This window comes from Dendropsophus ebraccatus, chromosome 12, assembly GCF_027789765.1.
Source record: "Dendropsophus ebraccatus isolate aDenEbr1 chromosome 12, aDenEbr1.pat, whole genome shotgun sequence".
NCBI classification, from domain to species: Eukaryota; Metazoa; Chordata; class Amphibia; order Anura; family Hylidae; genus Dendropsophus; species Dendropsophus ebraccatus.
Genome location: NC_091465.1, coordinates 55,902,226 through 55,917,179, shown reverse-complemented (window position 1 = coordinate 55,917,179; position 14,954 = coordinate 55,902,226). Strand labels below are relative to the sequence as shown.

The 14,954-nt window shown below is 44.6% G+C and overlaps 1 protein-coding gene across 3 annotated transcripts in view; it reads right to left on the bottom strand.

Annotated features, from left to right (window-relative positions):
- TMEM25 (transmembrane protein 25) overlaps positions 1-14,954 on the bottom strand; it is a 267,147-nt gene that overhangs the window by 185,265 nt on the left and 66,928 nt on the right. For 2 of the 3 annotated variants that reach the window (XM_069947901.1, XM_069947902.1), the window contains exon 3: positions 1,981-2,062. In XM_069947901.1, the coding sequence (XP_069804002.1) occupies positions 1,981-2,029 (49 nt within the window). In that variant the 5' untranslated portion in view covers positions 2,030-2,062. Of the gene's footprint in view, positions 1-1,980; positions 2,063-5,571; positions 5,658-14,954 lie in introns of those variants that run through there. The other variant, XM_069947903.1, reaches the window with a different exon arrangement.

Below are 14,954 nucleotides of genomic sequence, written 5' to 3'. Positions count from 1 at the left end.
TCCTCACCCTTCTGCTTGAATGTCAGGACGTATGTTGGTTTCACACATGGTAGCTGTCTAGAAAACTGCCACTGCAGTTTTTGTGCCAAAACCAGAAGTGGACCCAACAGAAAAGAGAAGTCCAAGTCCATCTTTTATATTTTCTATCCCATTTGAATCCATTCCTGGTTTTCAAAAAAACTGCCACATGTGTTTAAATCTTGTTCCTGAACTGTGTATCTGAATTGCAAAGGGTGCGAGATTTGGAAACAGGCCTTAGCTTCCAGCTGAATGTCAATTAAAGGGGTTATTCAGTGCTACATAAAAAATGGCCACTTTCTTCCAGATACAGCAGAACTTTTGTCTCCAGTTCAGGTGTGGTTTGCAATTAAAGGAGAAGTCCGGCAAAATATGTAACATGTAAATAGGAAGTATAAGCCTTTTCTGCAGTCTTACCTAACTTTTTTAGTCCAGTATGGCTGCAGGAAGTAGTCTACTTCCTCATTCTCTGCTGATGTCACGACTCTGTGTGAGTGCAGATCAGCCAGCTTGGGTCGTGACGTTTTTTGCTGCCACGTCACGATTCAGGGCGTTCCTGCTACAGTGAGGGAGTAGCCATCCTGTATGTCATACCCAACTGTTCCCATAACACCTCCCTGTTACTCCTCTCTCTCTCTCTCTGCACACTCCCCTCAGTAACTTTACTAAAGCTTGTGCCGCACTGCAAGTTCCAGCCAGCCGCTCCCCTGCACCCTGGGCTGCTCCTGATACTTGATGAGCTGATGCCATAGATGGGGCTAGAATAGCGTTGTGCTGACCAGGGAAAGCTGCAGGGAAGAGGTCAGAAGGTGTTGTGGAGCTCAGGAGGTGCAGAAGGACAGTGACTGTCGGGTGCTGCAGCAGGTACAGGCTGGGAGAGAGCTGCTGTGAGGAACTGGAGAGAGAGAGAGGAAGCCGGGAGGACGTCTGTCACAGCCTGGAGAAGAGTCACTCTGAGGAGTATGGAGGGAGGAAAAGATAAGTTGTTGGGGAGCATAACAACTTAGTGATTTCATACCAGGTACCTATCTGTGTGTACATAATGCATACATAGATCTGTCCCCATGACTGGATGCATAGGTTGTTGGGGGAGAAGGGAAGGAGCTTACAGGCTTGTTTTCTGGAGGGGAGGGGAAATCAGAGGGGGCGTTACCAGGGGCAGAGCTGAGCAAGCCTAGCTAAACAGGAAGTGAAGAGGAGCACCATAGTTGTAAAAACTGTGTCTGAGGGTGAAAATAAATGGTGATTTTGGGGTGTATAACTTCACAGGGGTGTAATAGGTGGTGTCCCTGAACAAGCAAATTTATTTTTTGTCATGCGGCCGGACCTTTCCTTTAAAGTGACTGTAACACCAGGCCCAGGCTGAAGCACTGGAGGCGGGCTGACCCACCCCCAGTGGGAAGAAACTCCAGCCCCTCCATGACGTGACTCCATTAAAATCAATGGAAGTATCATAGAGGGGCTAGGGTTTCCTGCCACTAAGGGTGGGTCAGCCCACCTCCAGTGCTTCTGCCTGGGCCTGGTGGTACAGTCTTTAAGCTCCATACACATCAATGGAACTGAGATACAAAACCCCACCCAAACTGGAGACAAGAGTGGTGCTGTCTCTGGAAAAAAAAGGCCATGTTTTTGTAGCACTGAATAACCACTTTAAGATGGGAAAGGGATTGGAGGTGGGTAGGTGAGGGAGCATTATGCTGGAATTACACATGGCAGTTGCAGTTAAAAAACAAACAAACAAACAAAAAACCCCGCCATGTGTGATTCCAGCATTACAGCCCTCACCACTTGGGAAAACCTCTTTGGAAACACCTCTTTGCACTGCAAAATAAAAGCATTTTCTATGTTATAGAAAAAGATGAATATATGAATGGTACTACGTGTCATACATCTAACAGTGTCAGCAGTTTAGAATGTGAATTGCAGCTGACAGGTTCACTTTAATAGCCCATGGTCACGTACCTCTTTGAGAGAATTGCTGGGTCAGCAGAAGAGAAATGCTTAACAACATTTTGCAAGAAAACAAATCAAGGATCCTTCATTCCTATAGAAAAAATATGTTAAATATAAGTTAATTTGTACAGTAGTTACAAACCACAAGAGAGAGTAGCAAAACGAGAGCATAGCAGCTGTAGGTTATGTTCCTACACAGTATTTCTGCTCAGTGTTTTAAAAAGCAAGCCAGGAGTGGATTAAAAACACAGAAATGTTTTACACACTGTTGAAATTGAGTGGATGGCCGCCTTTTAATGGCAAATAATGTCTGTTCTTTAAAAACAATGGCCCTTGTTTAAAAATAATGGTAATTATTTTCCATCAACCCTTTGAGGACCAAGCTCAAAATGACCCATTGGACCGCACCAATTTTCATTTTTGTTTTTTCCTCCTCCCCTTCTAAGAGCTCTAGCACTTTCATTTTTCTATCTACAGGGCTTGTTTTTTTAAGGAATAGGTGTACTTTGTAATGGCACCTTTTATTCTACCATAACATATATGATGGAACCCCAAAAATATTATTTATGAAAATATAAATAGTGAAATTGGAAAAAAGAATGCACTATGGTAACTTTTGGGGAGTTCCTGTGTCTACATAACGCACTATACAGTTTAAGTGACATGATACCATTATTCTATAGGTCAGTCTGAACACAACCATATGCAGGTTTACACAGATTTTCTAATGTAATATATATCTTTTCTGCAATTAATTATTAATAAAATGGCTACTTCCTCTCCCCAAGTGACTACTTCCTACAGGGTATGTAAGGGTCCCAGTGAGTGGTAGAGAAGAGAGTGTGCAGAAAGAGAGGTATAGAGATAGGTAGAAAAGAAAGAAGCGTCTCCACTGGTCCATAGAATCCCAGAATACATAGAAACAGTAATCCTATAGTGACTACAAGACATATATACAAGTCTACACATAAAACACTGACATCTGGTGGTGAAACTCATACACATCTTCATCACCACTTCACTTTTGAGTACAAGGCTTTTGCGACAGGTGCCACACAAGGAACATCCGTGGTGGGACACCACAATATGTATCTCTTGCGCATGGGGCGCTGTAAGTTTCTTACCTTCATCCTCAGCATTTTCTATGCTATTTGGAGTTTACTCTTTCTGCTAATTAGGTGTGTGGTGCACTGGGTGCAGACCTACCGCTCCCAGTGCACCAATCCACACCAGCCACTCTGCTGATATTTATTAGAAGGGGCGATTGATGCACTGGGGGTGGTAGTTCCGTCCCCAGTGCACCACTACGTTTAGTTAGCATTAGATTAAACTCCTAATAGCACAGAAACTAGTGTGATACAAATAAGCGATGCTTATTATGCACAGCGTACAAGAGAAAAAAAGAGGCCAAAAAAAAAACCCTCCAATTTGCTACTGCAAACAAGAGGACTTGTATTAAAAACCAACTTCTAATGTGTTTCAGAGTGTCAACAAAGCTCCTTCGTTAGATAAAAAAAGCACATACACCCACCAGAACAATAAACGCAATATAACCTAAGAGTGCAGATGATACTAATACTAATACATAACGCTATACTAAGCACAATGCCCTAGTGAGCAGAGGACCAGTGCATTACCACATTACCCTTGCCATAGCAACAGGAGACGCCACATGTCCTACAGGCTTTAAATGAACAAAGGGCCAAATATATTAGGACAGCAGCATACATCACAGCTCGGATGAGGAGTGGAGAATAGGAGCTAGCAGTCCACATGCCTTAGGCAAGTGTAATCCTCTGCCCAAACAACTCTGGGGCACCATTACTGTGAGGGGGCATCAATACCAAAGGGTCAGTACTAGAGTGTGGGGGCTTAAATTAGGTATTAGTACTACCTGTGTGGGGGTTCTAAGGGGCACTGTTCTTGCATCAGGCACAAGGGGGCACTATTACTGTTTGGGAAACACTAATAGGGCTGCAGCTAACAATAAGTGTTAGGCATATGACTTTGTGCTCATTGGTCCGTGCCGGGCAGCCAAGGAAGCAAGGAGTTTGTCTGCTGACTATTAGAGTTCACATGCCTGCTCAGCTCCCTGTTCATTTACTCTGTTCTCTGTATCCCTGACCTTCTGCATCTGACCTCGACTATTCTCCTGTTTACTGTTTTTGTACTACACTGCCCAACTGTTGCTGACCTGGTTTGTCTGATACCTCTTATTGTGTTTGTCTGTCCGTGCTTTGTGTTCCACTTATTAAGTATAGGAAATGCCTTCGTGGTTGCCCGCAGTTGCCTAGGACTGTCTTGTGGCAAGTAGGCAGGGACAGTGGGTGGGGTCAGCTTAGGGCTTACTGTCTGTGTCTTGTCAGACTGCCTTTGCCATACCTGACCATAACAATAAGGACTAAAGTTGTGCCTGCCAGGAAGCTGAGATGCAGCTGAAAACAATGCAAGACCTCCACAATTTTTCAATTGTCATAGAAAAATGATTTATAAACTGATTGTTGATGGATAATGGCCACAAGAATATGCAGGTGAATGTGTAACAATCAATTTGAATATTTGCATGTCTGTTTGAATTTTAGCAGCAAATACACCATACATTTTAAAGCAAATACACCAGTTTAGGTTCAGATTTTTTTTGTTATTTTACTACCACGTCGGCGCCGGCACAGGGATCCTGTGCCAGATTTCTACATGAGTACCGGCCCACTCTATGCACTAGAGACAGGTCTGGTGCCCCCAATTGTAATACTATCCTTTCCCCTTTGTGACGCGGCCAGATAGGATTCTAATGGAGGCGCATCACTGAGTGGATATAATTACACTGGGGGCTGGGCCCGCCTCAAGTGCATAGAGGGGGTCAGAGCACATTAAGAAACCAGCGACGTTCTTAATCATTTTAAAATATGGACTTAGTTACCGGGATCCCCATGCAGGCGCCAACCAGGTAGTAAAAAAAAGGTCAGATTGGGCTTTATGAACAGCAGCTGGCATAACATTGTTTAGCAACAATCTTTATCATAAACAATGTGACCTGGTAATGCTGAATACATTGCAGTAGCAACATGTAAATGAAATACTGACCCATTATAGTAGCCTGACAAATAAGTAATAAATAATAGAATAATGAGGGGCGGAATGGCATAGTGGGAAAAACTAACAAATAGTTAGTTGATAACTATGACAGCTACAGTTTTTACCCCTGAAAGACTGTAAAGAATGGAAAACATGCCTTATTATAATTACTAAGAAAAGTTTACTACTTTATCTCACATATCACTAGTTCTAACACCTTCCAGTAACATCTATAAACATACTTATTTAAGATACAAGCAGATCTTGGTTCACATTTGCCGAATATAAGCTTTTTACTTTAGGTTTTGTCCCTTTAAATATTAGAATAGTTAAGTATCAGAGGAGTACTGGATGAATGATCTATCATTTTTGGCTATAAGCCCTGTGTTGCAGGTAAGATGATCTGCTTGCTATTCTTAGAAGGCGCACAGTTACCTAAATACAAATTCTGTCTTGACCTTTTGAATACACATTTGCATATCAATTATGTATCGCTTTTTCCTGGACTGCATCACAAACACTCACCTATGTTGTGTTCAGTTCCATCGTGCAAATATTATAGGGACCATCTTATTTACTGGAGTCTTCACTCATGATCTGCATCTCATAGTGTACCTGCAATATCAGCAGCTTCTTTGGCCTGTTTAGCCACTGCAGTATTATTCCAAGTGGCATTCATCCAGCACAGGCAATGCACTGTCACCATATGGCCAGCAGAGGCAATATTTTCCAAACATTTGCTTTGCTTTGCCTGTGTGCTTTGCAGAACAGGACAGTAAGTGGATGTGACTTTAACCCCTTTAGGACAGGCCTATTTGACGCTTTAAAGCCAAAGTGTTTTCCTTTTTTTTTTTCTTTAATTTTTGCATTGTTACATCCCAAGAACCATGATAAATATTTGTCTTTTGCCTTAACTGTATGAGGGCTTGTTTTAAGAAAAAAAGTTATATTTTTAGTTGTGCATTAGTGTGAGAGATATGTCATATTTTTTTTTATAGATTTTTATAATTTAGTGTAAATTATTGATTCACTTGTTGTCAGGAATGTTTGGGTTGTGCAAAGCAGAAGGCACTCAACCTGGTCTGAACAGGGTTCTGTTTTTATTTGTTCAGCCTCACCTGCTTTGCCATTCTGTCCCCTGGCAATGCAAGAGTAGGGGTCCATTTACACAAAAAGATTATCTGACAGATTATCTGCCAAAGATTTAAAGCCAAAGCCAGAAACAGACTATAAACAGAGATCGGGTCATAAAGGAAAGCCTGAGATTTCTCCTCTTTTCAAATTCATTCCTGGCTTTGGCTTCATATTTTTGGCAGATTATCTGTCAGATAATCTTCCTGTGTAAATGGACCCTTAGGCGACTCCTCTCTGCTAGCCTGATTCCTGCAGCTGAGCAGTTTGATGTTGCCCTTGACTGGGGTCTTAGTGGATCTGAGCGCCGATGCAATGGAGATCTGGACCAGGCTCCTGGTCCTTATAAATAATCAACATAGCCAGCAGCAAGCCCCTGGCTATTAGAGCAATCTAGGCTAAGCATACTCCCTCTGGTATCTGCTGTGTTTTTCTGACTCTTGCCTGTTCCCTCTCTATAGTGTCTGCCACTTGCCCTGACTCGTGTACCTGACTTGTCTGCCGATTTTTGTATTTTTGCTGCCCACCGTTACTGACCTGGATTGTTGACCTTTGGATTTATTGTGTTTGTTTGTCGCTGTTTTGTGTTTTCACCCTATTGAGTATAGGGACTGTCATCATGGTTGTCCGCAGTCGCCTAGGACTGTCTTGTGGTAAGTAGGCAGGGACAGTGGGCAGGGTCAGCTTAGGGATAACTGTCCATGTCTTGTCAGACGCTGACACTTGTATTAAAATTTTACAGACAAATTAAAAAACTTTTTTTTTTCTATATAGCTGTGTTTTAAATCTAATTTTGCATAAGCCAAAACCAGGAGTTTAACAAATAAAAATACAAAACGCAATGCAAAACATTACCATGTGAAAGCTATTTATATTATATAACCACTGTCAACTTCCGTATTTTTCGTTTTATAAGACGCACTTTTTATCAAGAAAATATCTTGATAAAAAGTGCCTGCGTGTTATATTCAGGAGACAGGGCAGCCGACACTGTCAGGCCCCGTTCCCACTGAGCAAAGGTAGCGGAATTCCGCAACGGAATTGTCCGCCGCGAAATGCCGTTAGCCTCCCGCTCATAATGGGAGTCTATGGGAGGCGCGCGCTCCTGCTCTGTACGCGCTGAAGAATGAACATGAGCAGGAGGCTAACGGCATTCCGCGGCGGACAATTCCGTAGCGGAATTCCGCTACCTTTGCTCAGTGGGAACGGGGCCTTACACTGCCCTGTCTCCCTCCGTAATGGCTGGTAACGCTGGATGAGCTGTGCGGAAGGACCTTTGATGATGTCACAGTCTTGTGACTAATCACATGACTGGCATCCTGAAAGGTCCTTTACACCTCTAGTTTCTACCCTACTGCTGCTGGGATGTAACTTGCTGATGGAGTTAAGGCCCTATTCCACGATACGATTATCGTTAACGATAAACAATCCAAACGACTGCTATTGTGAACGGCCTGAAATCGTTCACCTATTTACATGGAAAGATAATTGTTACTTATGATCGTTCTTGTCGTCGCTATTGCGTTCGTCACTTCTGCGAACAACCGAACGACTTCTTATTCAATGCGAACGATTTGCGAATGAGCAACAATAAAAATAGGTCCAGGTCTTTTGAAACGATCAACGATTTCTTGTTCTGTCGTTAGTCGTTAACTGCTATTCAAATGAACGATTACCGTTTAGATTCGAATGATTGAACGATAATTGTCCGGTGGAATAGGGCCCTTACCTGTGCCCCTTGTCTGCTTCTGATAGTCTGCAGCTGCTGGACAGTGTCAGGAGTGAATAAGCCCTGCAGATAGCGGCTGTGCAGAGCAGTCCCGGCGGGGAGGAGTGACGTCACAGCTGCCCGGAGACAACATATCCTGATGCTGGATTTAAGGTACGATGCACTGTGAGAGGTCATCATACCTTGAATCCATCGCATCCTGAGGCCATCGTATGTCGGGGATTACTGTCAGTGTAATAGTATTGAATAGAACACCTACAGTAATTTACACTGACACCAATACTGCAGCTCTGTTGCATCCATGCTACTTCAGTGTCAGTGTAAACTGCTGTAGGTGTTCTATTCAATACTATTACAGTGACACTTAAGTAGTATGCCTCTTTAGAGCTACAGTGATTTTACAGGGATGCTTTCATAGATGTCTTTGGTGTACCCCGTATGGGGTTGTGAGGGGGGGAGGGGGAATGCTGGGAGCTGGGTTAGAGCTGCTGGGAGCCTTGCTGTGAAGCTGCCGAGTGGGTAAGTGGGGAGTGCTGGGAGCTGTGTGTTGAGGACTGCCGGGAGAGTTAGGATAAGTTTAGACTACGAAATTGCGCAAAGACGTTCTGGCGGATTCCGTGGCTTATACCTGTTCACGGCGGCGTGCATATCCGTCCGTGCCATAGACACCATTCTATGGCCGCCCCATTCCACATTCCACAGAAAGAATGGTGTCTATGGAGCCGTCAGATATGTGCGCCGCCGTGAGCGGTTATGAGCCACAGATTCCGCCGGAACTTATCCGCATGGATTCTGTAGTCTGAACCTACCCTTACTATGAGGCTGCAGGGGAAGGAATGAGTTGTGCTGGGTGCCCTGCAGTCAGGCATACCGGAAGCCGTGCTTTGAGGCTGCAGAGGGGGCACACCGGGAGCTATGCTGGGAGTGCTTGGAAGCGTTCCTAGAAGAAGGGAGGCAGCGGCTACAGCAATGAGGAACGCTGTATCGATCGTGACATCACGACCCAAGATGGCGCCTGGGGATCACAGTGGCTCTTGACGTCACCAATAGAGATGAGCGAATCCAAAATCTTTATTGAAGTTCCATAATACCAGAGATAGACAGCTTAGTTGACGCGTTTCGGCGTAGGCACACGCCTTGTTCACAACTTATGGTGCGTTTACACAGGCAGATTTATCTGACAGATTTTGGAAGCCAAAACCAGGAATGGATTTGAAAAGAGGAGAAATCTCAGTCTTTCCTTTATGACCCGTTCCCTGTTTATGGTCTGTTCCTGGCTTTGGCTTAAAAAATCTGTCAGTTAAATCTGCCTGTGTAAACGCACCATTAGTCTAACAAAGACTATTCCCCTTCCATATTTATGGGGTGTAAGACACTGCATCACATGATTAATCAATTAAAATCAATTACAAACACATGATTAACCCCTTAAGGACAGAGCCTGAAATGGCCTTAATGACAGAGACAAATTTTATGAAAATGACCTGTGTCACTTTAGTCATTAATAACTTCGGGATGCTTTTACCTATCCGGCTGATTCTGAGATTGTTTTCTCGTGACATATTGTACTTTACATTTCTGGTAAATTGGAGTCGATATTTATAATGAATATTTATGAAAAAAAAAACAAATAACGTGAAAAATTGTGAAAAAATGCATTTTTCCAACTTTGAAACTTTTTTGCTTATACAGAAAGTGGTTATACCACATAAATTATATATTAAATAGCATTAGCAACATGTCTACTTTATGTTGGCGGCATTTATTAAACGATCTTTCATTTTTTTTTAGACAATAGAAAGCTTAAAACATAAGCAGCAAATTTCCAAATTTTCAGTAAAATTTCTAAATCAGATATTTTTAGGGACCTGTTCAGGTCCAAAGTGTATTTGAGGGGCCCGTATGTTAGAAAGCCCCACAAAGCACACCATTTCAGAAACTGGACCCCCCAAACTCTGCAAAAGCCCATCCAGAAAGTGTTTTAACCCTTTAGGAGAGTCACAGAAATAAAAGCTAAGTGTGTAAGAAATTTGAAAATTTACATTTTCTGTGCAGAGATTTTATTGTAATCCAATATTTTTCATATTTATAAACGTATTACCAGAGAAATTCACCCCAATATTGATTGCCCCGTTTTTGCAGTTTATAGAAATACCCCATATGTGGCCCTAATGCATTGTTTGACGGAACCACAAGCCTCAGATACAAAGGAGCGCCTAGTGAATTTCAATGGCTCCGTTATATTTGGTCATTTCTGACTGTACCACTTCAGGTTGGCAGAGGCTCTGGGGTGCCAAAACCTAAAAAACACCCCTAAAGGGACAACATTTAGAAAACTAGACCCCTCAAGGAATGTAACTAGGGGTGCGGTGAGCATCTGGACCCCACAGGTGCTTCACAGATTTTCAGAACAATGTGGTGTAAAAAAGAAAAATGTATTTTTTACACTATAACGTTGTTCTAGCCTTCAATTTTTCATTTTCACAATGGGAAAAAAGGGAAAAAAAAACACACAGCGTGTAGCGCAGTTTCTCCCGAGTACAGAAATACCCCACATGTGGACATAAAGTGCCAAGCGGGCGCAGGACGAGCCTCCAAAGGGAAGGAGCGCCAATTGTCCTTTGCAAGCTGGATTTTACTGGAATGGATTTCAAGGGTCATGTCGCATTTACACGGCCCTCGTGCTGCCAAAACACTGGAAACCCCCCACAAGTGACCCCATTCTGGAAACTACACCCCTCAAGCAATCTAACAAGTGGTTCAGTAAGCATATGGACACCACTGGTGACGGGCACGAATGGAGAACAATGTGACGTGAAAGGGAAAATTTTTATTTTTTCACTTTCACGGCACAAATGTGGCCGTCATCAAGGGGTCCATATCCTCACTGCACCCCTTGTTAGATTCCTTGAGGGGTGTAGTTTCCAGAATTGGGTCACTTGTGGGGGGTTTCCAGTGTTTTGACAGCATGAGGGCTCTGTAAATGCGACATGGCGTTCATCATCCATTCTGGCCACATCCAGCCTCCAAAATCCAAATGGTGCTCCTTCCCTTTGGAGGCTTGCTCTGCGCCCACATGGCGCTTTATGTCCACATGTGGGATATTTACGGACTCGGGGGAAATTGCTCTACACATTTTGTGTGTTTTTTTCTCTTTTAACCTCTTGTGAAAATGAAAAATTTAAGGCTAAACCAACATTATAGTGTAAAAAATGTAATATTTCATTTTCACCAGTGGGGTCCATATGCTCACTACATCCCTTGTTACATTCCCTGAGGGGTTTAGTTTCCATAATGGGGTCACTTGTGGGTGGGTTCAACTGTCTTGGCAACACAGGGGCCTTTTAAATGCAACATGGCCCCTCGAAATCCATTCCAGCCTCCAAAAACCAAATGACGCTCCTTCCCTTTGGAGGCTTACCCTGCACCCGCATGGCGCTTTATGTCCACATGTGGGGTATTTCCGTACTCAGGGGAAATTGCTCTACACATTTAGTGTTTTTTTTATCTTTTAACCCCTTGTGAAAATGAAAAAATCAAGACAAGATCAATGATTTAGTGGACAAATTAAACATTTTTTACACTAAATGTAGGTCTAGCCTTGATTTGTTCCTTTTTCACAAGGGGTTAAAAAAGAAAGTGAACACAAAACGTGTAGGGTAATTTCCCCTGAGTACGAAAATACCCCACATGTGGATATAATGTGCCATATGGGCACAGGGCAAGCCACCAAAGGGACAGAGCGCCATTTAAAGGTGGGAATGGAGGATGGAGGCCATGTCGCAATTAAAAAGCTCCTGTGCTGCCAGGGCAGTAGTAACCCCCCACAAGTGACCCCATTCTGGAAAATACACCGCATAAGGAATCTAACAAGGGGTACAGTGAGCATAAGGACCCCACTGGTGACGGGCACATATGTGGAACATGTGCCGTGAAAATAAAAAATACAATTTTTTCATTTTCACGGCCCAAATGTGGCCGTCACCAGGGGGCCATATCCCCACTGCTCCCCTCGTTTGATTCCTTATGGGGTGTAGTTTCCAGAATGGCGTCACTTGTGGGGGGGTTTCTACTGTCCTGGCAGCACAGAGGCTTTGTAATTGCATCATGGTATCCTCTAATGGGAATGGCGGCCATACCTATTTAGCTGGGGAAAAGGGACCATTCTAATTTATTTGTGGGTATTAGGCCAATTATTAGTTTATAAGGTTGAAAATTACAGGTGTCCATAAAATTCAACCTGTGTTGATCCAGAGAAAGGCAAAAAACCCTTGTGAGACAGACGACAGTAGCTTTATCACAGGGGAAAAATTCCTTCCTGACTCCATATTGGCGATCAGAATAATCCCCGGATCAACGTGACCTCTGAAATAGGAATAAGGGACAGAATTTAGAAAATGTAGAACCCCAATGACGTGTGGTACGCCTTGAAGCGATCCAGTATGCAGAGGCCGGGGTGATCAGGACAGGTGTCACACTGGAAAATGGCGTCCTTCCTGATCCCCCTGTTACGCCACACTCTGCACTTCTTTTGGGGTCTCCTGTTTTCCAGTGTGGGGGACGTCACCTGGAAAATGTTGCCCTGGTGCGATACGGGGTCCTTCATATCCAGAAGCGCTGGGTCCGCTCCATGGCTGCTAAATATTAGGGCTCTATTACTGCTTCTGATATGTTCGGATGGTGCCGCAAGCTACAGTAGCTCGGGCAGCGAGGGACCGGAATAGGGGGTGCTGGTATAAAAGTTATCCCCGTACAGGTGGTAACCTTTATCCAGCAGTGGGAAGATCAGTTCCCAAACGATCTCCCCACTAACTCCGAGGATGGGGGGGGGGGGGGGGGGGTCATCTGGGGGTGGATTTGGGTGTCCTTTCCTTCATACACTGTAATGGTACCTGCACACTGCGGAATGGCGAAAGATAACCCTTTGTGCATTCCGCAGCTGGCACCCACCGGCGGACTGATGCAGGTGCGTGTCTCCTCTCGTGTCACACTCCATTCTATGCACGGGTGGATTCTGCCCTCTGTCCAAAGAATGAACGTGTTCATTCTTTGGACGGACAACGGAATCCGCCCGTGCATAGAATGGAGTCTATGACATGGGGGGAGACGCGCCTGCATCAGTCCGCCGGCGGGTGCCAGCTGCGGAATGCACAAAGGCTTATCCTTCGCCATTCCGCAGTGTGCACGTACCCTAAATCTGTAAGTGTACCCTGAGGTACTCTCACAGAGTTTGTAGAATTTCACGCCATACCGTGATCTCTTATTGGGACGGTATTGGCGGGAAAGATGTGTCTGGGGGGCAGCGTACCCCCCAGACACGTCACTGGATGATGAGGATGAATGGAGGAAAGAAGGATTCCCCCATTCATCCTCACTGGCTGTTTCGGTGTTGGAGGCAATAATAAGGTATGCGTCCGATGCCGAAAACACCCTGGGGGCCATCTTTATACGGGGAATGGTATATGGGGTATGTAAATTTGTAGTGGTGTAGTGTAAAACTTTATTTCATGTAGTGTGGTGTAGTGTAGTGTTTTTTTGACAGTAAGAAAAAATATCCCTACGCCAAGAAAGGAGCTGCTGATAAATGCCGCACTTATGTGCGGCACTTATCAGCAGACAGTGGCGGTAGGTAGGGGGGAAATGCCCCTACGCCAAAAAGGAGGAGTTGCTGATCAGCGGTGCACTGATGGGCGATGCTGATCAGCACTCAGCAGCGTTAGGGCGCAAAAAAAGAAGAAAAAAAAAATTGGAAAAAAAAAAATCTTTTTAACCCAAAGCAACTGATCAGTGAATGATATTCACTGATCAGCCGCTAGGGGGCAGTAGAGCGACGCTGCCGGAGATTACCGAGGCCCGCCAAACCCGAGGACCCGAGCGATTATGAAGATTTACGACGCTGGACGACCGAACCCGGAAGTGACCCGAAGAAGACGCAAGGACGGCGCGGACCGCAGATCGTCACTCCGGACGCCCAGATCAGGTGAGTATGGTACACCTGCACCACACACACCTGTTCTGCACCCCTCAGCTACCTAGCTGAGGGGTGCAGAACCCGGCAAAACAGTTTTTTTTACAGTATGATCGCCGTGATGGGCCGGCCGGTACTGGCCAGCCTATCACGGCGATCGTGGGGGTGGCATCGGCGCCATCTTTCTTGGGGACACTAATGGCGATTGGTGCTATCTCGGACAGTACCAATCGCCATTGCTTTCCGGGTCACCGATGACCCGGAAAGCTGTTTTCAGCTGCTATATGCTGATCTATATTGATCAGCATATAGCAGCGATCTTCGGCACGGAAGGGGTTAATCAACCCCTGTGCCGACGAGCAGAGATGGCCTGCTATACATTATAGCAGGCCATCTTCCCTGACCGCTGTGTGTGAACACACAGCGATCGGGGAAACATCAGGCGTAAGTATACGCCCGTTTGCATTAAAGCCCACCCTGCGGGGGCATATACTTACGCCCAATGTCGTTAAGGGGTTAAAAGCACAAGTTGGAACAACAAAGGAGAGATTTCTGCTGTTAGGCCCCGTTCCCACTGAGCAAAACTAGCCTCATGCTCTATCCGCGCTGAAGAATGAACATGTTCATTCTTCAGCGCGGGGAGAGCAGGCGCGCGCACCTCCTATAGACTCCTATTATGAGCGGGAGGCTAACGACTTTCTGCTGCGGAAAATTCTGTCGCGGAATTCCGCTAGTTTTGCTCTGTGGGAACGGGGCCTTATAGAGTATAGATGAACTACAAACTATAAATATAAGTAAATGTTTCTTCCACAAACCAAAAGCAAGGTAACAACATATATACCATGAAGAAGGAGAAAGAGAAAAATCACAAAAACCATAAACCAGATAGAGACGCATAGGAAACGCATAGTACACTAATAGGTGAGAATTAAGTCATGTCTAGAGTTTAACTCTTGTGGTACTCTCGTGGCCAATCTAAATATCCAAAAGGATTCCCTGTTCAGTAGTTGTCTCCTATGACAACCTCCTCTGCTTGGCTTCCGAATTTTTTCAATGCCCGTCACTCTCAGGGACTGCACT